Below are 22,362 nucleotides of genomic sequence, written 5' to 3'. Positions count from 1 at the left end.
TGACTGCAGACCCCAGGCCCAGTGGCAAGCCCTCAGCTCAGCTGCTTCTCCATTGGAATAAACTCTTGTTTCTCTATGTCGATGTTCTTCTCTGGACTTCCTCCCTGCCTATCAAGAGCTGAATGATAACTCTGCCCGTTGTCCCTTACAGAAAGGAAATGTAAATGTGGGCCCTTGCCCAGGCTGACCCATCTGAGTAGGGTCAGTATAATTGAGAGGAATTTGAAAGCAATGGCTTTCAAACTCCTCTGACCACAGCTTACCACAGCAGGAATACATTTTACATGGCACTCAGTACACACATGCACATATGACTAACAAAACAATACTTACCGACACTGTGAGCAATGTAATCAGCTATTTTCTATTTTACTTTATTCTATTCTACCTATTTAAAAAATGCTGGCCATAATCCACCAAAGGACTACAACCACAGTTTGAAAAACACCGATTTAGAGCATAGAGAATCAAGAACAGACGGCACATAAATGACCCAAGATATAATTCTGATTGTGGTCTGGATCATAAACCTGCATCACATTTTAAATGTCTATTGTCTTGGCGACAATAAGCTGTTTTCTGGGGGAATGGGTGGGTGGAAAAATGGGAGCAGGGCTTCTGAAGCTGACTAAACCTGAAGAATATGGCAACGTGAGAAAGCACTGACCCAGCTGCTTTGGTAAATGGAGCAAAATCATCTCAGGGTTGCTAGGAACATGGGTAAGACCAGACTGTAGAAAGAGCCCTCAAGACAAAACAGTTTGCCATTCCTTTAACAATTACTAACGTCAAGAACTTGGAATTGTGACATGGAAGACAGAGCTTAAGATGGGGGTGGAGCCCTTACCTCCACTGCTCCCCTGGGCCTAAAGCCTGGTTTCCTTATGGGTGTTGGGGCCACACAAACAAGTCTCTGTTTTCAACACAGTGAGAGTGGGGAGTGGGACATGTCCCAGATGATTTGGAACAAGGCCAGGGTCCTATGACCCTGCTGGCATAATGGGTGAGGTCCATAAGGAAATGGGCAGAGGGTCAACTTGTCTCTTCTTTCACCAAAAAGACTGCGAGGTCTATAGTTCACGGTCACCCTAGGGCTGCTGCCATCTTTCATGCCCAGAGTCAAATCCTGCATTTCTGTAATGCATATTCCCTATCCTGCCAATACCACAGATACCTTTGGGGGTAGGGTGGGGGTTCAGAAGAATCCTTCACCAGCTACGAGGCAAGTACAGCTAGGTGGGATCCTGGAGGCTTGAGGGAGCACACTGTGGTGGCTGGTCTGGATGGTAGAGCGTTTGGTGAAGCAGGGCACGAGTCACAGGGAGGTCGTCAGGATCTGAGAGCCAAGAAGGGGTGGGTAAGAGGCTGTGGGTTTCCTGGGCACCCGGGCCACTGGCTTTTCTGGGACTCACCCACGCCCAGCTCCTGCAGCAGGCTGTGGTACTCTGGCTTGGTCTCCAGCAGTTTCACCAGATTGGTAGACTCCATCCGCTCCAGCTGCACTTCCCAGTACACATAGATCTTCTGGTTGAAAGTGACATATACGAGGCAGGGGCTGTTGCGGCCCTCTTTGCAGGCATACAGGCCTGAAAGATGTGGGCAGGGAGACAAAGGTCAGGAAGTTTCAGTGCCGATGGTGGGGGGCAGACAGCAAAACACAGACCTCCGAGTCAGCACTTCCCATCCTCCCACTGATGTCAGGAAAAAAATTAAAGGCTATTTCTTCTCTCTTGGAAACTCAGTAAAACAGGTAAGATGGGAAAAGACCTGGCTTACTTCAGATGTAGAAAAACCATAGGAACAAAACCCAGGCAGAACAGCATCCAAAAAGGTGCTATTTGTTGCCTTTCCCATCTTAGTGATATCCCTGGAGTGATGAGGGACGGCCTTGCTCGCCCAACGGCAAGACTAGCAAAACACAATCAGAAAGTAAGGCTTCTCTTAGGTGCCAATTCCTCCTTCCAAATGCATCCCCCAGTCACCCAGACAGTGAGTGCTGCCTCCCAAGGCCCCTGATTTGGAACTAATGAAAATGCTCTAGGAGAACTTTCTTCACAGACACCTGGCATGCTCAGGTGGAAAAGAACTTCCTGATGTCTTCACACATCCCAGACAGATGTCAGAAACTCCTTCCATTCTTTAAAATATTTGGGGTGGAGATGTTATTGTCTTTTATTTCTTCTTATTTAAAATTGTCAAGATGGCAATGTGGTGACCACCCCTCACCCCCAAACAAAAGAGCTGAAGAACTCACTGCTCAACGAAGACTTACATCACTCACCCCTCACCCCCAAACAAAAGAGCTGAAGAACTCACTGCTCAACGAAGACTTACATCACTCACCCCTCACCCCCAAACAAAAGAGCTGAAGAACTCACTGCTCAACGAAGACTTACATCACTCACCCCTCACCCCCAAACAAAAGAGCTGAAGAACTCACTGCTGAGCGAAGACTTACATCACTCACCCCTCACCCCCAAACAAAAGAGCTGAAGAACTCACTGCTGAGCGAAGACTTACATCACTCACCCCTCACCCCCAAACAAAAGAGCTGAAGAACTCACTGCTCAACGAAGACTTACATCACTCACCCCTCACCCCCAAACAAAAGAGCTGAAGAACTCACTGCTGAATGAAGACTTACATCACTCACCCCTCACCCCCAAACAAAAGAGCTGAAGAACTCACTGCTGAGCGAAGACTTACATCACTCACCCCTCACCCCCAAACAAAAGAGCTGAAGAACTCACTGCTCAACGAAGACTTACATCACTCACCCCTCACCCCCAAACAAAAGAGCTGAAGAACTCACTGCTGAGCGAAGACTTACATCACTCACCCCTCACCCCCAAACAAAAGAGCTGAAGAACTCACTGCTGAACGAAGACTTACATCAGGGGATATGGCAGAAAGGGAAGTGAGGTGCAAACACTTCCGTGGCATGCCTAACATGCCTATCTAACTTAAGTGTGGTTAGAAAGGGGCCATGTGGGGGCGGGGTCACCTGCACAGAAGGCACGGATATTTTCATCCACTTGGAAGCGGACGACGGTGCGGTTGTGATCAATGATGTATGTCTGTCCATCCCAGGCGCATGCAACTACCTCCTCATGCCCGTTGCCCTGAAAAAGGACAGAGACAAGGAACATAAAGGAGCTGTGGACTGGACTCTGGATGACATAAACAGCGAGCTGGGGAGGAATTTCACCCATGGGTTGGGCAGTAAACGGAACTGTCAAATGAGCCACCTCACATAATGCTCACAGCCACTCTAGGAAGTAGGCAATTTTATACTGAGGAAACCTCAGCTCATAGAAATAGAGTCACTCATCCAAGGCCACTCAGCTAGGAGACAGCAGAATCAGGATTCAAACCCAGGTCTGCCTCTTCTCCTAAACCGACAAGCATGCCTGAAGGCAATATAAAGTATAGCCCCTACCTGCTGATTCAGGGGCCACAGTGATATTAAATGGAGATTCATATATGGACCAGAAAAACCTACAAAATATGCCTCTGGAGTTGGGATGAATAACATACTTCCAGGCTCTTACAGTAACTTTTCTTTGGGGCTATTACTTCTGCTGAAGTTATGGAAATGACAGACTTCTAACAGCACAGTATAGCATTAAATATGGTAGAGTAAGAGGAAACAAACTCACTTCAGATGGATTTAGACCTATCTAAAGAGACTTAAGGCCAGGCACAGTGGCTCATGCCTGTAATTCCAACACTTTGGGAGGCCAAGATGAGAGGATTGCTTGAGCCCAGGAGTTTGAAACCATATATAGTGAGATCTCATCTTTACAAAAAGTTTAGCAAAGTTAGCCCAGTGTGGTGGCACACGCCTGTAGTCCCAGCTTCTCAGGAGGCTGAGGTGACAGAACGGCTTCAGTCTAGCAGAAAAGGTTGCAGCAAACCAAGATCATGCCACTGCACTCCAAGCCTAGGTGGTAGAGGGAGACTGTCTCAAAAAAAAAAAAAAAAAAAAGGAGACAGAGACTAAAGATAAAGGTTGGGAGTTCCCTGGGATGTGAGAATAGCCTGATTATTCCAAATCTCATCTCTCCATGTGGAAAACGCAAGAATGCTCTGCTCTGCCAGGTTTTCCACTCACAGTGACATCCAATTTCTCCAGGGCAAAGAGCTGGTGATCCACCTGCACTGACCACAGCAGCTTGTCTGCTTCTTCCATTTCTTCCATGAGCTTCAGTGTCCCTGCCGGGGAAGAGGCAGGCTGAGCGTGGATGGGATAGGCCCCGAGCAGACCCTACAGGCATACAGCCCCCACACCCCATCCTAGCATTGCTCACCATCCAGGGTGCACAGTGCAAAGAGGCCAGAGCCACTACTCTCAGTGCCGTGGCCTGTGAGGACCAGAGGAAGAAAATGTAAAGGGCAGGGCAAGGTCAGAGCCTACAGGGAGAGGGGTGTTCCGCAGCAGCAGGGAAAGGACGGGGCTCGAAATGACGGGAAAGCTATGGATCTCCACTCCTCCAGAACCGACGGCTGCCCTCATCTCCCTGATCATGCTGGGGAATGAGGCCATATCAGGGACTCTGTGTTGGTCTCTGCTGCTGGCAGTAGGGCATTCAGCAGTGGCTGTAGCCAGGGCAGCCTTGGTTCCATGTTACTAAGCCCATGCATAATGTCCATCCTGGCCACCATGGCCACTTTATTCATGAGCCCACTAGGCAATGGCAGGGGTTCCTAGAGAATGAGGCTAACTGGTATCTACAGAATGGGTTATCCAATCAATTTCCCCTAACCCTCACACCCACCACACTTTCACCTTGTTTGATGTTGCCTGTTAGGTGAGTGGAGACATTCTTGTTGTGGATGCGGCCAGATGTCTGGTGCAGCACCACATCTCGGGCAGCCGGGGTCTCCCTGTGCACAGGAGGGTGGAAGGACCAAGCGGGAGACCAGGTGAGCTGAGTTCTCCAGCGCTTTGTAACCCCTGTCCCTGCAAAAGCTTCTGGGATTTGAATCAGCTTAGAAACCTACCACTGACCCCATCTGGCCCATGTGGCAAACAGAAAAGACAGGGATGGGGCTGCCAGGTTGGAATCTCAGGACCTCTTTCAGGTGCTACAAAGTTAGAGCCCAGGATTCCCTTGGTCTTAAAGTAATCTTCCCCAGTGGGGCAAAGGTGCTTGGGCTGGGACCTAGATGAGGCAGCTCTGCCAACTGCAGACCCATTTTACTACCATGTGGCATCTGGGAGCCCATCCTGCTTCCATGCACCCCCACACCATCCACTGGCCTGTACCCCCTTACCTACTGCCGTCCATGGGCCCTTCAGAGGCAGGAGGGGACCCAGTGTCCTTTTTCCAGGTACACAGTAGAATTGCATAAGCACAGCCTGGCTGAGACACCATCAGTTCAGGAAGACCCAGTGGCCCCAGAGTCACTGAGAGGCTGTCCACCTGCACCAGGCAATGGGATTAAAGGGAGACAGAGAGAGAAGGAAGTGGGTCCCTGCAGAGAACGGCAGGGGGCAGCAGTCCTGGGAACAGCCCTCTGGGCTTCAAGCCTAGCAGCAGGAGGAAGGATTTTGAGTTTCCAGGGCTCCTGCCTGGCACCGTCCTCTCCACACAGACCACACTGTGCATGTCCCAGCTGGGGTCTAGGTCCTGATGCGGCCCACTCCACACCTACCTTCACGCTCCTCATTCTTAGCCCAACATGCCCTTCTCTTTGCCTGTTACTAGCAATTTCCCCTAAGCCCCTGATTTGAAATGGTCTTTGGATCTCTCTTGACAAGGTGACTTTTCACTTCTCCCCACCCTGGCCCCGTCTCATGACTGCTCTCCCACTGCCTCCTCCAGGAGACCTTCCTCCCAGCTCCCTGGGGCCTTGTTTCCCAGAGTCAGCTTCTTACCTGACCCTCCAGCATCCATTTCTTGAGGGACACCAGCTGCCCTGTCAGATGTTCAGGACCCTCACCTAGCTCCTCCCAGCGGAAAGCTCGCACCACACGGTCTGTGTAGCCCACCACCAGCTCACGACACCCATCTCCATCTGTGGGCATGAAAGACAAGATGGGCTCTGGAGTCCCATGAGCAGCCCCTGCTCCTCTGCTAACAGTGGCACCTTCCAGCCAGTGCGGCTTCATGCCTGATCTGCAGTGCTGCTCACTTCACACTCAGTCTGCCCCGCCCCTGCCTGCATTTGCGGCATCTTGCCCGTCCATTTGGTCCATCTGTTCCGCAGCTCCTATCCGCTCTCTGCCTTCATATTACTTCTCAAACATGCAACTCAAAGTGTCCCAATTCATCCCATGTATCTCTCACCACCTACAAGCCTCCTATCTGGATGGCTCCCTTGCTTGCCACTTTTTTTTTTTTTTTTTTTTACCAAATGTTACCTTCTCAGTGAGGACTTCCCTAACAACTCCATTTAAAATTGCTACCTCCACCTCCACACTCTAGCCCTTTCTGTGAATTATTTTCTCCATTGCACTTACTATTTTTTTTTTGAGACAGAGTCTTTGTCATCCAGGCTGGAGTGCAGTGGCACAATCTTGGCTCACTGCAACCTCCACCTTTCAGGTTCAAGCAATTCTCCTGCCTCGGCCTCTAGAGTAGCTGGGATTACAGGCATATGCCACCATGCTCAGCTAATTTTTTTCCTTTTTGAGACGAAGTCTCACTCTGTCGCCTAGGCTGGAGTGCAGTGGCGCGATCTCGGCTTACTGCAAGCTCTGCCTCCTGGGTTCATGCCATTCTCCTGCCTCGGCCTCCCGAGGAGCTGGGACTACAGGTGCCCACCACCACGCCCGGCTAATTTTTTTTTGTATTTTTAGTAGAGACAGGCCAACATGGTGAAACCCCATCTCTACTAAAAATACAAAAGTTAGCTAGGCGTGGTGGCGGGCGCCTGTAATCCCAGTTGCTCAGGAGGCTGAGGCAGGAGAATCACTTGAAACCAGAAGGCAGAGGTTGCAGTGAGCTGAGATTGCACCACTGCACTCCAGCCTGGGCGAAAGAGTGAAACTCCATCTCAAAAAAAAGAAAAAAAAATTTCTAATATTTATGGAATGCACTCTCTTATATATCAACATATATAGAGGATGGTTAGCCAGGATGGTCTCGGTCTCCTGACCTTGTGGTCTGCCCTCCTCGGCCTCCCAAAGTGCTGGGATTAGAGGCGTGAGCCATCATGCCCAGCCTAATGTTTGTATTTTTACTGGAGACGGGATTTCACCATGTTGGCCAGGCTGGTCTCGAACACCTGAGCTTAAGGGATCCGCCTGCCTTAGCCTCTCAAAGTGCTCTCAAAGTGCTGAGATTACAGGCGTGAACCACCATAGTCGGCTGCACTTATTCTCTTTTTTTTTTGGAGACGGAGTCTGTTGCCTAGGCTAGAGTGCAGTGGCATGATCCTGGGTCACTGCAACATCCGTCTCCCGGGTTCAAGCGATTCTCCTGCCTCAGCCTCCTGAGTAGCTGGGATAACAGGCGCCTGCCACCATGCCTGGCTAGTTTTTGTATTTTTAGTAGGGACAGAGTTTCACTGTGTTGGCCAGGCTGGTCTCAAACTCCTGAACTCAAGTGATCTGCCCGCCTCGGCCTCCCAAAGTGCTGGGATTACAGGGATGAGCCATCGCATCCAGCCATGTACTTACTACCTTCCAATATACTACTTAATTATCTTACAAAATGTATAGTGTTTCTTTTCTTTTCCTTTCTTTTTTAAATAGAGACAGGGTCCCACGCTAGAGTGCGGTGGTGAGATCATAGCTCACTACAGCCTGGAACTCCTGGCCTCAAGTGATCCTCCCACCTCAGCCTCCCAAAGCGTTGGTATCACAGGTGAGAGGCAGCACACCTGGCCTATATTGTTTCTTCTCTGTCTCTTCATAATAAGGCCCAGGAGGGCAGCAATTTTTGTCTATTTATTCACTACGGCAATTCCAGTGCCTTCAGTGATGCCTGGCTTATCATGGGAGCTCAGTACATAACAAATGCATAAATGAATACAGATTCTCCCTTCACCCCAATCCCTTGGGATCTGCTCTAGTATCCACTGACTCCTACTCTCCTGGCTGCCTGCAAAGGTAGGCATGCCCACCGATGTCGCTGATCAGCATGACCTTGGTGTTGGCAGGGATGTGCTGCTTGAAGACTGGACGCTGCTCCTCTCCGATTAGTGTCTCGTGGTGCCCAGAAGCATCCAACACCTTGGCAGGTGTCAGGTCAAACAAATGAAACCAGCCTTCGGCACTCACTGCCACCAACAGGTTCTAGGACAAACAGAGGTATAGTAGAGATGGACTGGGGAGGGAGTTTTGGAAACAAGCCTGATAATCAGATCACAGAGGTCAGAGCTGAAGCCTTTAACCTTCAACTGTGAGCTAAGAATCAAGGAAGGTCCCCTGTAGTTCTTACCTTTCCTTTATTACATACGTCTCCAACCCCAACGCAAGTCAGCTGTAAGAGAGAAAGGGAGGCTCAGGGAGACGCCAATGGAGACCAGTACCCCCTGATCTCTGTGAAGCAGGAGGAGCAGACAGGTTTTCTAATCACCATCACTCACTGAAAACTTGTGCCATATGAACTATGGTGATAGTCTTTATCAACTGAGTTACTGTGCTATAGGTCTGGTTTACCCAGACGGCAACATGAAGACCTGAGGTGGTTAAGACAATCTGGACTTAAAATAAAATAGAAACTCTGTATTTAATAGAGCTAGGCTATCATAGTTCTAGACTTATTCAAATTATTGCCCCCATTTTTGACTATACTTTAAGATTAGACAACCTTAGGCAACTTCCATAAAGCGTCAAGGAGTACTCCACTACACAAAAACACCCCAGCCCATGTATGCATGTGTGAGGACAGATGGGAGCACTGGCTGGGGGCTGCCCTCCCTGAATCAAATTGGTTGCAAGTCAGTGGCTGGGCCCAGTAGCTGGGGAGTCAGGACACACGGGTGAGCACCTGTGTGGGGCTCATCCTAGGCAGTCCCCGGACAGAAGGGATCCCTTCCCCCCTCCAGACCCAGGGAAGTGAATACTGACCATTCCCTGGCAGGAACAGGTGAGCCATGGCCGACTGTCATCATTTTTATACACAGACACCTTCCCACTGGTGTCTCCCACCACCAGTTCATTTAACTTCAAATGGAGAGAGAAGAAAGCATTAGGATGGGACTCTGCTGAACCACTTCAAGCTCTTCTCTACTTAGCCTAGCCAAGGGAAATCACAAGACCTCAACTTGTATCTTCATCTACTTTATTAAAAGTCTGGCCAGGTGCAATGACTCACACTTGTAATCCCACTACTTTGGGTGGTGGAGGTGGGTGGATCACTTGAGGCCAAGAGTTAGAGACCAGCCTGGGCAACATGGCAAGATCCCATTTCTACAAAAAAATTTTAAAATTTGCCAGGTGAGGCCAGGTGCAGTAGCTCACGCCTATAATCCCAGCACTTTGGGAGGTGGCGGCAGGTGGATTGGTTGAGCTCAGGAATTTGAGACCAGCCTAGCCAACATGGTAAAACCTTGTCTCTACAAAAAATATAAAAATTACCCAAGCGTGGTGGTGCATGCCTGTGGTCTCAACTACTCGGGAGGCCGAGGCAGGAGAACTGCTTGAGCCTGGGAGGTAGAGGTTGCAGTGAGTGAGCCAAGATTGCACCACTGTGCTCTAGCCTGGGTGACAGAGTGAGAACCTGCCTCTCAAAAAAAAAAAAAAAAAAAAAGGCCGGGCGCGGTGGCTCATGCCTGTAATCCCAGCACTTCAGAAGGCCGAGGCGGGTGGATCACGAGGTCAGGAGATTGAGACCATCCTAGCTAACACGGTGAAACCCTGTCTCTACTAAAACTACAAAAAATCAGCTGGGTGTGGTGGTGGGTGCCTGTGGTCCCAGCTACTAGGAAGGCTGAGGCAGGAGAATGGTGTGAACCCGGGAGGCAGAGCTTGCAGTGAGCCGAGATTGTACCACTGCACTCCAGCCTGGGTGACAGAGCGAGACTCCGTCTCAAAAAAAAAAAAAAAAAAAAAGGCTCGGTGCGGTGGCTCACGCCTGTAATCCCAGCACTTTGGGAGGCCGAGGTGGGTGGATCACATGAGGTCAGGAGTTTGAGACCAGCCTGGCCAACATGGTGAAACCCCGTTTCTACTAAAAATACAAAAATTAGCTGAGCGTGGTGGTACACGCCTGTAACCTCAGCTACTCCGGAGGCTGAGGCAGGAGAATCGACTGAACCCAGGAGGTGGAGGTTGCAGTGAGCCGAGATCGCGCCATTGCACTCCAGCCTGATGACAGAGCAAGACTCTGTCTCAAAAAAAAAAAAAAAAAATTTGCCAGGTGTGGTGGTGCACACCTGTAGTTTCAGCTACTCAGGAGGCTGAGGAAGGAGGATCACTTGAGCTCAGGAACCTGAAGCTGCAGTGAGCCATGATCGTGCCACTGCACTCCAGCCTGGGTGACAGAACAAGACTGTCTCAAAAAACAAAACAAAACAATCTTTTGAGGCCAACACAACCATAGTTTCCCAGTTCTTTATTTCCATTTAGTGGTGTGTGTGTTAGCGGGCAGGAGAGGTTACAGGAATTGAGGCTACACACAATCTATGGCCCACCCCAGAAAAGTATGCCACCTGAACAGCTCTAGGTTACACATGCTTGACTTCGGCTCTTTGAATTTGCCCATTACAAATGGGACATGTTTTGAAAACAGCCCAAGATGGTGGAGTTTTGGAGAATCTAACTTCAGACCTCATATTTAATCAGGGGCCAAATAAAAAGACAGTGTGAACTCTTGGGGCCCTCCCTCCTCCAGCAAAGCCTTTTGATCTTGAGGTGTATGTGGGAACCACAAAGGATGGTGGGGCCTGAGGGGGCAGAGCCTGAAGGGGCTGTTCCCCACTCTGGGCCTCCAGTGCCCTCAAGTGATGGCTAAGCTCTAGAGAAGGGAGGTCCCTGTATGGAGCCTCTCCACCATTTGTATCTGGGTAGCTGCCCTTTACAGGGGCTCACGATGTTAACCAAGTGGCTTCAAACCCCGCTTCCGCAAATTGCTTTATGATCTCCTCTTGGGGGTACAGCCAACATCCCCTTCCTGTTCCTAGAATACATTGAACTAATATCCTCAAGAAATTTAGTTCTAAAGGCAACAGAGATAAACAGGTGAACAGTAAGGAAAAGTTAGAAACAAATTGGAATTTATTTGAATCTTTGATTTCTGGCTGGGCACGGTGGCTCATGCCTGTAATCCCAGCTACTTTGGGAGGCCAAGGCAGGAGAATCGCTTGAACCTGGGAGGCAGAAGTTGCAGTGAGCTGAGATTGTGTCACTGCACTCCAGCCTGGGCAATAAGAGTGAAACTCCATCTCAAAAAAAAAAAAAAAAAAATCTTTATTTTTTAATTGTTATAATTGTTATGGGAGTTTCTGGAGAGAATATCAGATCACAGAAGCATAAAACTAGTTTTTTTTAAATCAAACCTTCTATTACTTGATGTTTCTTATTTCTTTTCTTTCTGTTTTTTTGCTGTTTGTTTGAGACAGGGTCTCACTCTGTTGCCCAAGCTGGAGTACAGTAGTGTGATCATGGCTTACTGCAGCCTCAACTTCCTAGGCTCAAGTAATCCTCTCGCCTCAGCCTCCTGAGTAGCCGGGACTACAAGCATGCACCACCACACCTGGCTAATTTTTTCTATTTTTTTGTAAAGACGGGGTCTCACTGTGTTGCCCAGGCTGGTCTCAAACTCCTAGGCTCAAATGATCCTTCCATCTCAGCCTCCCAAAGTGCTGGGATTACAGGCGTGAGCCATCACACCCGGCCAGTGCCTACATTCTTCTAAGTGTTGAGAATATAGCAGTGGAAAAAACAGATTAAAACATTCCTATCCCTATGGAGCTTATAGTAATGGAGCTTACAACTCAGGTGAAAAAAAATGGTAGTATACCTAATATTGTAGAAGTGAGTGTGTAATAGTGTAATTCATTTAGATAAGTACAATTTCAAAAAAGCTGGTGCTATAAACCTATAAAAAAAGGGAATACTTTTAAACAAAGAAGGCAATCAGATAAAATGGAAAATAATGTATATCTGAAGGTGCTTTGTTAATTTACTGTTTAAAAATGTGGCCTGATGAGGTTGCTTACACCTGTAATTCCAGCACTTTGGGACACTGAGGCCAGTGTACTGCTTGAAGCCAGAGGTTTGAGACCAGCCTGGTTAACACAGTGATACCTCATCTCTACAAAACTTTAAAAAATTAGCCAGACATGGTGGCAGGCACCTGTAGTCCCAGCTACGCAGGAGGTTGGGGCAGTAGGATCATTTGAGCCCAGGAGTTCAAGGCTGCAGTGAGCTACGATTGCGCCACTGCACTCCAGCCTGGGCAACAGAGTGAGACCCTGTCTCTAAAAAAACAAAAAAATTTTAAAAATTCCTCCTCTGATTTTCTCATAAAATTGGACTGCTTGGCAGTTCATGAAGAAACACGAAAGCCCAGAAAACATAATACAAATTTATGAGAATAACTCTTTCCTCCCCAGAGAGGGTAGAGCCAAAAGAGGCCTCATAAATACCTTCTCCATCACAGCACTAGGGGGCGGTGGGAAATAAACACAGCACAGTTAAGGAACTGTGAAGCAGGGAGGCCGAGTAGGAAGATAGGGCAGAGGGCAGAAGGGGGCAATACAGTGCTTTGCATTAGAACTATGAAATAGATAATAAATGAAAAGATAAAGTCTGCAAAAAAAAGAGCATCAGACACTATTCCCTTTAATGCTCCACCGGAGAATCCTCTACATATTTTAGTCAATGCATCTCATTACATTTTATTATCCGGTGACTATTACACAACTTGATTATGAGCTATCTGAGGACTGGAACTCTCTCGTTCATTTTTGAATTCCTAGAACGTAGGAGAGTCCTTGGTGCATAATGAGCATTTCAATAAAGATTTGCAGAAAAACAGAATAAAATACTAACACCACCACCACCACCACCACTAACACTTAAGTGAGCACTAAACTGTGTGCCAGGCATTGTTTTACCTCCTTGACCTGTGGTAATTTATTTAAAAAATGAGAAACGCTGGGCACGATGGCTCAGGCCTGTAGTCCCAGCACTTTGGGGGGCCTAGGTGGGCTGATTACGAGGCCAGGAGTTCAAGACAAGCCTGGCCAACATGGTGAAACCCCACCTCTACTAAAAACACAAAAATTAGTCGGGCGTGGTGGCAGGCGCCTGTAATCCCAGCTACTTGGTTGGCTGAGGTAGGAGAGTCGCTCGAGCCCGGGAGGCGGAGGTTGCAGTGAGCGGAAATCAAGCCACTGCACTCCAGCCTGGGTGACAGACGGAAACTCTGTCTCAAAAAACAAACAAAACCTCCCAAGGAACAAAACCAACCACGAACACTGAAGCTATCAATAAAGTTTTTCTCTTTAGCGCTCCAAACTAGCCACAGCGCGCATGCTCACGCTCACGTGGCACGCTCGGGCGGCCTCTTTCACTTCCCTTGCCGCGTCCCTGCACAGATCCAGGCTGTCTCTTGCAGTGCGCATGCACCTACCGTATCGTTATCAACGTCGCCCAGGCAGATTGCGTGCGGGAAGAGGCTCCCGCTGAACTCCAGCGCCACGCGCTGCACGTAGCTAACTGACCTCATGGCACCTCCAAGAGCAGAGGGAGCGGGGAGGCCCAGTAAATGTTCCCCGAACCCCCGTCGCAACAGCCGCCAGAGCGGAAGACCACCTAAGGCAGAAAGTTACGTCACTGCCTGAACCTCCAATCTCTGCCTCTTCCTCCTTTAACCTTACTGAGGAGGCGGGTCTTCCGGGCTTGGAGGCGGGCTTACCAACTCTGATGTGAGTGACAGGCCCACGGGCCACTCCTTTTCTTCACAGAGCTGCAGCCCGTGGGTAAACCAACCCTGACGTGGCCGATCTGTTCCCTTGGCAACAGGGCTCCCAAGGGCTTGACCTAATAACCTTGACCTTTTTCCTTTGTTTCCCTGGCAATGAGATTCCTAGCCATCAGACCATTCCTGAGAATCTTACTGATCTTCGTAATAACTGATAATTGCATGGTTTTGAAAAGTGTTTTTAAAAAACTAGCTACCCATTAGGAGTGAAAACAATGTAGTGAGTTGCAATCAGCATATAAAAAATTAAATACAATAGTAATATACCAAGTGACTCCCAAGTAGTAAGGTAAGTATAGTTTTTGTGAAACTCTTGTTTCAGTTGTATATACTTATATGTGTATACTGGCTTATAATGTAAAAAAAAATTTTTTTTTCAGTGTATGTGTTTTCTGGTCAATAGTTTAAAAGCCACCTGCTGCAAAGCACATTTCACATATTTCACATAATTAGTTCAGCCACTATGTGAGCTTGTATTTTTTTTTTTTTTTTTTTTTTTTTTGGCAGAGGAAAACAGGTTCAGCAAGATTAAGTAAAATAGCAGAAGGAAGGATTGTGGGGCGGGGTGCGTGCTCAAACCAGAATTGTTTGATCCCAAACCCTAGGGCCTCTCCGTCATTTACTATCATAGTTCGTAGGAGAGTCTTCAGGCTGGAAGTGAAGGTTGCCTGGATTCCGGATCTGCTCTGTCTTGTGGCCCTCCAGCACAAAGCTCTTGCATCTCACCCTCAGTGGCCTTACTCTTGTAGCACAGATGGGACTGTCACTCTCATGGCTGGCTTCTTGGGATACTTTATTTCCATGTTGAATCCAGTTCTGCCTTTCTTTGGGGTGCCTCGTCAATCACGGCAATATTTATGAAATCATACAGGTGTTCAATACATTTTTAGGTTTAGGTCTAAAAACCCAGGCTGACTTGCACTTGATGTTTCAAAAAAAAAATGATTCTACCTTATCTGGGATTTTGGACCAGGGGCTGTTCCTTTTTATGTTTTTTTTTTTTTTTTTTTTTTTTGAGATGGAGTCTCGCTCTGTTGCCAGGCTGGCGTGCAGTGGCGCGATCTGGGTTCACTGCAACCTCTGCCTCCCAGGTTCAAGCAATTCTCCTGCCTCAGCCTCCCAAGTAGCTGAGACTACAGGCGAGCGCCACCATGCCCAGCTAATTTTTTTTTTTTTTTTTTTTTTTGAGACGGAGTCTCGCTCTGTCACCCAGGCTGGAGTGCAGGGGTGCGATCTCGGCTCGCTGCAAGCTCTGCCTCCCGGGCTCAGCCATTCTCCTGCCTCAGCCTCCGGAGTAGCTGGGACTACAGGCGCCTGCCACCACTCCCGGAGAATTTTTTGTATTTTTAGTAGAGACAGGGTTTCACCGTGTTAGCCAGGATGGTCTCGATCTCCTGACCTCGTGATCCACCCGCCTCGGCCTTCCAAAGTGCTGGGATTACAGGCGTGAGCTGGGATTACAGGCGTGAGCCACCGCGCCCAGCCGCCTAGCTAATTTTTGTACTTTTAGTAGAGACGGAGTTTCACCATGTTGGCCAGAATGGTCTTGATCTCTTGACCTCTTGATCTGCCCGCCTCGTCCTCCCAAAGTGCTGGAATTACAGGCGTGAGCCACTGCGCCCGGCACCTTTTTTCTTTTTCTTTCTTTTTTTTCTTTGAGAGTCTTGCTCTGTCACCCAGGCTGGAGTGCAGTGGTGCGATCTGGGCTCATTGCAACCTCTGCCTCCCAGGCTCGAGATTCTCGTGTCTCAGCCTCCCGAGTAGGTGGGATTACAAGCGTGAGCCAACATGCCCGGCTTGTCCCTACTTTCTATGTCTGTACATAGTGGGAGGAGGCTGGAGGGCAAGACCTTTTCTTGGGGGAAGGGGGTGGCAGATTTTTTCCTAGATGTCCCAGTGGATCTGACAGCCAGATAAGAAAGAACAGCAGGTCAGAACAGTAAACTGGAGGAAGTCTGGACAAATACTGGAGACTGCAGATATATTCTGAGGCTGAACTGTGTTACAAGTTCATATTTCTGGTTGTGTACTGTGGGATGGCCAGGTCCATTAAAAGGCACTGGGTCCCACAGGTATTCCTGGTGCTTTGAATAAATTTTCTCATTTACAGAGCAGTTGCATGCTCCCTCACCCCGTGTTCTACCCCATCTCTATTCTCTCATCCTAGTTCAAACCCTAAGCTTCATATTAGGCCTTTAAGGGGTGGGAAAACCAAAACCAGTATCAAAATGTTCATCTCTAGGTTGGCTGTGGAGGCTCATGCCTGTAATTCCAGCACTTTTGGAGACTGAGGCAGGCAGATCGCTTGAGCTCAGGAGTTCAAGACCAGCCTGGACAACATGGCAAAACCGTGACTCCACCAAAAATGCAAAAATTAGCTGGGCATGGTGGTGCATGCCTGTGGTCCCAGCTACTCAGGAGGCTGAGGCGGGAAGACCTCCTCAGCCCAAGAGGCAGAGGTTGCAGTGAGCCAAGACAGTGCCACTGTACTCCAGGCTGGGTGAAAGTGAGACTCTGTCTCCAAAAAAAAAAAAAAAAAAAAAAAAAAAGTTTACCTCTGAAGTGGTTTTTTCTTTTTTTTTTTTTTTCTTTTTTTTTTTTCTCTGAGGCAGTCTCCCTCTGTCACCCAGGCTGGAGTGCAATGACGCGATCTCGGCTCACTGCAACCTCTGCCTCCCGGGTTCAAGCGATTCTCCTGCCTCAGCCTCCCGAGTAGCTGGGACTACAGGAGACTGCCACCACGCCCAGCCAATTGTTTTTGTATTTTTAGTAGAGACGGGGTTTCACCATATTGGCCAGGCTGGTCTTGAACTCCTGACCTTGTGATCCGCCTGCCTCGGCCTCCCAAAGTCCTGGGATTATAGGCGTGAGCCACCGCGCCCGGCCTCTGAAGTGGTTTTAAAGGAAATATATTACTAAATAACTCAGAACAAGAGATGAGATCACCCAGCTTCTTTCATCAGGTACCTTGGCCTGACCCAGTTATCTAATATCAGACCCCAACCCAGGATTCCCCAATGCCTTAGTTTTATCTTCCTCATCATTTGGGTTTCTTGGTCTGGATCTTTCTGTGACACGGGGTGTCTGTTTTTAATTGTAGAATAATATGTTTGCTATGAAGGTCATGTAATTATGATCACAACTTTTTACTTTTTTTTTTTTTTTTGAGACGGAGTCTCGCTCTGTCGCCTAGGCTGGAGTGCAGTGGCGCGATCTCGGCTCACTGCAAGCTCTGCCCTCCGGGTTCACGCCATTCTCCTGCCTCAGCCTCCTGAGTAGCTGGGACTACAGACAGGCACCCGCCACCGCGCCTGGCTAATTTTTTGTATTTTTAGTAGAGAAGGAGTTTCACTGTGTTAGCCAGGATGGTCTCAATCTCCTGACCTCATGATCCGCCTGCCTCGGCCTCCCAAAGTGCTGGGATTACAGGCGTGAGCCACTGCGTCCGCCTTCTTTTTCACTTTTTTGAGAGTTTCACTCTTCTTGCCCAGGCTGGAGTGCAATGGTGCAATCTTGGCTCACGGCAACCTCCACCTCCTGGGTTCAAGCGATTCTCCTGCCTCAGCCTCCCGAGTAGCTGGGATTACAGGTGTCCACGACCATGCCCAGATAATTTTTTTTGTCGTAGAGACAGGGTTTCACCATGTTGGCCGGGCTGGTCTTGAACTCCTGACCTCAGGTGATCAAAGTGCTCGGCCTCCCAAAGTGCTGGGATTACAGGCCACCGTGCCTAGCCTTATGATCACAACTTCTATACCACGCTTTTTGGCTTTTGTCAAGAGAGCCAAATAAAGTTAGGCAAGAAAGACAGGTCTCCAAGAAACAGGGCACAAGTCAAGTCCTTCCATGCCTGTGCCTCTCCCCACCTTGCATCAGTTACTTTAAGTACAGTGAGTGTTTTGTATGACTAGGCATTATAAAGCCATATGGACAGATCCCTGGCTCCACAAAGAGCACTCCTGGTCTTGGCCCCTTTCTAGTTGGATGGTTGCTAGGTCTCTTTGGGCACCATCTAAACTCCATCTTGTCTAAGCCAAGCACTCTTTCTGCTGATTTTTGTCTTGTTCCCCAAAACTGTCTAATTAGGGTATCTTCCTGATTAGGTGACATGGATCCAGTTGTATGGGTGGCATATTCTTTACAAACAATAGAAATCTCCATAGGAGGGGATGGGGGGATTAAGTGGGGAGCATTTCTTTCTTTCTTTTTTTTTTTTTTTTAAGATGGTGTCTTGCTCTGTCGCCCAGGCTGGAGTGCAGTGACACGATCTTGGCTCACTGCAAGCTCCGCCTCCCGGGTTCACACCATTCTCCTGCCTCAGCCTCCCCAGTAGCTGGGACTACAGGCGCCCGCCACCATGCCCGGCTAATTTTTTTTTTTTTTTTTTGTATTTTTAGTAGAGACGGGGTTTCACTGTGTTAGCCAGGATGGTCTTGATCTCCTGACCTCGTGATCCGCCTGCCTTGGCCTCCCACAGTGATGGGATTACAGGCGTGAGCCACTGCGCCCAGCCAGTGGGAAGCATTTCTAGGAAGATTCTTTGTCTACTTCATCCTCCAACAGTAGACAGAATGGTTTCTGTTTGCCCAGGGTGCCCAGGTAAGAAACAGGGTCTCCAAAGATCTTTCAGAACATGAGGCCCAGAGCCTCACCACCTTGGGGGCAGGGTCCAGGGCTTCTTAATGGGCTCGGTTTGGCTTATATCACCATTTCCCCCTCCCCTCTCTCATTCATGGTACACCTTAGCATATTAAAGTGTCGGAAAAGTTAGGTTTTTTGTCCTAGAAACTGGCAGAGTAGTGTGGGGCAACTCTGCACTGAGTGAAATGCTGTTATTCAGAGCTCTACTAAGTCTCACTGCCTTCCTCAAGTTTGCCCCTGTTAAAATGCACCACCAACTCTGGGAAGCTTTAATCCTAGAACTAACTCATCACGGTTGTCTGCTCAAGAGTACTGATGGATGAGAAGTTCACTGTCACTGTGTCACTTAAACATTAGGAGATAGGGTTAAAAACACAAAGAATGAGGAAGACGTTTTGGAACTAGGTAACACTGTAAAGACTAAATGGCCACCAAACTATTGAATTTAAAATGGTTAACTTTGTTTCACCTAAAAATGTGAATTTCACAGCCGGGCGCGGTGGCTCAAGCCTGTAATCCCAGCACTTTGGGAGGCCGAGGCGGGCGGATCACGAGGTCAGGAGATCGAGACCATCCTGGCTAACATGGTGAAACCCCGTCTCTACTAAAAATACAAAAAAAATTAGCCGGGCACGGTGGCAGGCACCTGTAGTCCCAGCTATTTGGGAGGCTGAGGCAGGAGAATGGCGTGAACCTGGGAGGCGGAGCTTGCAGTGAGCCGAGATCGCGCCACTGCACTCTAGCCTGGGCGACAGAGCGAGACTCTGTCTCAAAAAAAAAAAAAAAAAAAAAAATGAATTTCACCTAAAAAAATACAAATCAGTTTATGTCTGATGCACTTCTAAAACAGGAGACTGAAGATCCAATGGAATATGGAATATACATGCTGATCCTCTCTTCTAGCCACAGGTCCCTCCACATTCACAAAGGCATTGCTTTTTCTTGATCATCCCTGAGACCATTCATTCTTACTTTGCCTCTCAAATTGGTATAGCGTGGCAGGGCGCAATGGCTCACGCCTGTAATCCCAGCACTTTAGGAGGCTGAGGCGGGCAGATCTCCTGAGGTCAAGAGTTTGAGACCAGCCTGGCCAACATGGTGAAACCCCATCTCTATTAAAAGTACAAAAATTAGCTGGGCATGGTAGCAGGTACTTGTAATCCCAGCTACTCGGGAGGCTGAGGCAGGATTATTGCTTGAACCTGGGAGGCAGATGTTGCAGTGAGCTGAGATCACGCCATTGCACTCCAGCCTGGGCAACAAGAGCTACACTCTGTCCAAAAAAAAAAAAAAAAAAAAAAGGGCTGGGCATGGTGCCATGTGCCTGTAGTCTCTCCCAGCTACTGCGGAGGCTGAGTTGGGAGGATCTCTTGAGCCCAGGAGGTCGAGGCTGCAGTGAGCTGTAATTGCATCACTGCACTGAGCCTGAGCAAAATAGTGACCCTGTCTCAAACAAACGAACAAACAAAAAAAAAAAAAAAAGAAAAAATAGGCTGGGCGCAGTGGCTCACGCCTGGAATCCCAGCACTTTGGGAGGTCAAGGCGGGTGGATCACCTGAGGTCAGGAGTTCAAGACCAGCCTGATCAATATGGTGAAACCCTGTCTCTACTAAAAATACAAAAATTAGCCAGGCGTGGTGGCGTGCGCCTGTGGTCCCAGCGACTTGGGAGGCTGAGACAGAATTGCTTGAACCTGGGACGTGGAGGTTCCAGTGAGCCGAGATTGCGCCACTGCACTCCAGCCTGGGGAACAGAGCAAGACTCCATCTCCAAAAAAAAAAAAAAAAAAAGAAAGAAAGAAGAAAATAAATAAAAAAAAATCGGTATAGTGTCATTTAGTACAGGATAAATTAATGTTTTTTTTTATTCCTAGGTTTTCTAACTGGGGATAGTTAATGCATCCACATTATCTGAGGTTGGCAAACAACTGGGGAACTGTAGCCATAAGGCAGCAATAATGAATTCCAGAAAGAGAACAAATTTTCCTTACTTACAATGTCCAGACTCTTACATTGGTTGTATTCAGCACTGCCCTTAGTGCATTGTCATCTCAACTTGTTATAAGGTTCTGAGGTGTTTTGCATTTGGAAAGGGAAAATTAGTCACTGAGACGTAATAGGAATAAGGTTTGAGAAGTTCTGGTTTCTAACTTTTTTTCCAGTAATGACATTTTCTAAAAAGATACTACACTTTACTAGTCTTGCATAAAGTGCCTTTCACGTATTTTTTCTCCAATGGCAATGGAATCCAGTCCTCCATTGACCCTCAGGGTGGCGAGGCTGGGACAGAGTGAGGGCAAGTGGCGAGGCTGGGACAGAGTGAGGGCAAGTGGCGAGGCTGGGACAGAGTGAGGGCAAGTGGCGAGGCTGGGACAGAGTGAGGGCAAGTGGCGAGGCTGGGACAGAGTGAGGGCAAGTGGCGAGGCTGGGACAGAGTGAGGGCAAGTGGCGAGGCTGGGACAGAGTGAGGGCAAGTGTTAAGTGCACTTTGCCGAGCCTTGCAGGGTTTTGTGAGCCACGATAAGGGTTCTTTAGCCTACATGGGATGGGTAATCACGAGAGTGATTCAAGTACTCGGAGGAACACGGTGTGGATGCAGCAGAGTCAACTGCAGGTGAGGCAGGAGGGGATCCAAGACAGGAGCCTTTCGCAGGAGAGCAGGCTGGAGCGCATGGTGATGGGAGGGAGCGGTACTAGTATGGAGGGAGTAGAAATACTTGGGAGATAAAATTCATAGAACTCGATGTTAGAACCAGCACTAGGACAAGATAAACCCTATTTTAATTTTTTCTAGAGACCACCTGCAAAACTTGTGAAAAGCTCACAGTACTGCTTGCTACTAGCTTTTCTTTCTTCAGGCACATTTCTCTGCATATAGAAAGATTTAAGTGTTGGTAAGAAGGGACAACTGACTGGGAAATGAACTTGTAGCACTGACCCAGGGCAGACTTGAGTATGTGGTAGGATTATTTTTAGGCTTAAAGACTTGTAGGCATTTTAACAAAACATCCTCACTAGACAGTTTTAATGTTACATAAACTAAGACTTATCTCTAAATGTTCCACAGTTAAATGCAGTTTTACATTCTTGGAATCCTACAGGATGTAGAGCTGGAAGAAACCTTAGGAATGCTTTCAATTTTTGCAGATGAGGAAAGAAGCTCAAGACTTGCCCACAGCCAAATGAACCTCATGGGAGAGTCTGGATTAGTTCAGAGACCTCACCTTTCAGGCATACCTTTCCATTTAACTTCTGAGTCTTGGTTTTCTTATCTGTAAATAGGGTTATTAAAGTTATACCTTCTTTGTAGGATGGTTGCAAGGATTAAGTTTCACTCATGTGATGCTCTCAGTACACTGCTAGGCTTACTCCATAAATGCTTGAGTTAGTGATTATTGTTGGCTGCAGGCGTAAGAATCTACTACTTTTGAAATACCAAGAGGACCCAGACACAAACCACAAATACAGGGCTGTGATGTGAGGTAAGCCCCGTAAGAAAGCAGTTACACTGGGACTTTTTTCAAAAAAGAGACAGGGTCTCACTCTCTTGCCCAGGCTGGCATGCAGTGGCACAGTCACAGTTCTCTGCATCCTTGGTGTCTTGGGCTCAAGGGATACTCACACTAGGAGACTTGCACACCCCAATTTTAATCCTGGCTCCAGCATCAGCTGTGTTGTATGACTTGGTGAAAATTTTCACACAGAAATACATCTTCCACCATTATAAATTTCTTCTGGAAGGAACTATACAGCCATGTGGCTAAGCAGACAACCACACCACTGTTGGGAAAGGACTGGAGAGCTCACAGTAGGAGAGAGGGATGAGGGCAGACACGGGC

The 22,362-nt window shown here is 48.2% G+C and overlaps 1 protein-coding gene and 1 long non-coding RNA gene across 7 annotated transcripts in view; one reads left to right on the top strand and one right to left on the bottom strand.

Moving 5' to 3' along the window:
* Positions 1–13,788, bottom strand: part of ITFG2 (integrin alpha FG-GAP repeat containing 2) — a 48,550-nt gene extending 34,762 nt beyond the window's left edge. For 4 of the 6 annotated variants that reach the window (XR_008511734.2, XR_008511735.1, XR_008511733.1 and 1 more), the window contains exons 1-12: positions 13,533–13,766; positions 9,023–9,118; positions 8,391–8,432; positions 8,074–8,245; positions 5,882–6,021; positions 5,278–5,426; positions 4,790–4,887; positions 4,311–4,364; positions 4,115–4,215; positions 3,005–3,122; positions 1,413–1,586; positions 1,175–1,336 (exon numbers count right to left, since the gene is read on the bottom strand). Coding sequence is in view for 2 of the 6 variants with exons in the window: in XM_009247318.4 (XP_009245593.1) it covers positions 1,233–1,336; positions 1,413–1,586; positions 3,005–3,122; positions 4,115–4,215; positions 4,311–4,364; positions 4,790–4,887; positions 5,278–5,426; positions 5,882–6,021; positions 8,074–8,245; positions 8,391–8,432; positions 9,023–9,118; positions 13,533–13,628 (1,344 nt within the window). In the remaining 4 variants the exon portion in view is untranslated. 6 annotated transcript variants of the gene reach the window in all.
* Positions 13,759–22,034, top strand: LOC134759483 (uncharacterized). The gene is made up of 2 exons (XR_010135698.1): positions 13,759–14,172; positions 21,625–22,034. It is a non-coding gene; the product is annotated as an uncharacterized LOC134759483 (long non-coding RNA).
* The last annotated feature ends 328 nt before the right edge of the window (positions 22,035–22,362 follow it).

The sequence above is a fragment of the Pongo abelii genome, chromosome 10 (genome assembly GCF_028885655.2).
Source record: "Pongo abelii isolate AG06213 chromosome 10, NHGRI_mPonAbe1-v2.0_pri, whole genome shotgun sequence".
NCBI classification, from domain to species: domain Eukaryota; kingdom Metazoa; phylum Chordata; class Mammalia; order Primates; family Hominidae; genus Pongo; species Pongo abelii.
This window is presented reverse-complemented; position numbering and strand designations above follow the sequence as displayed.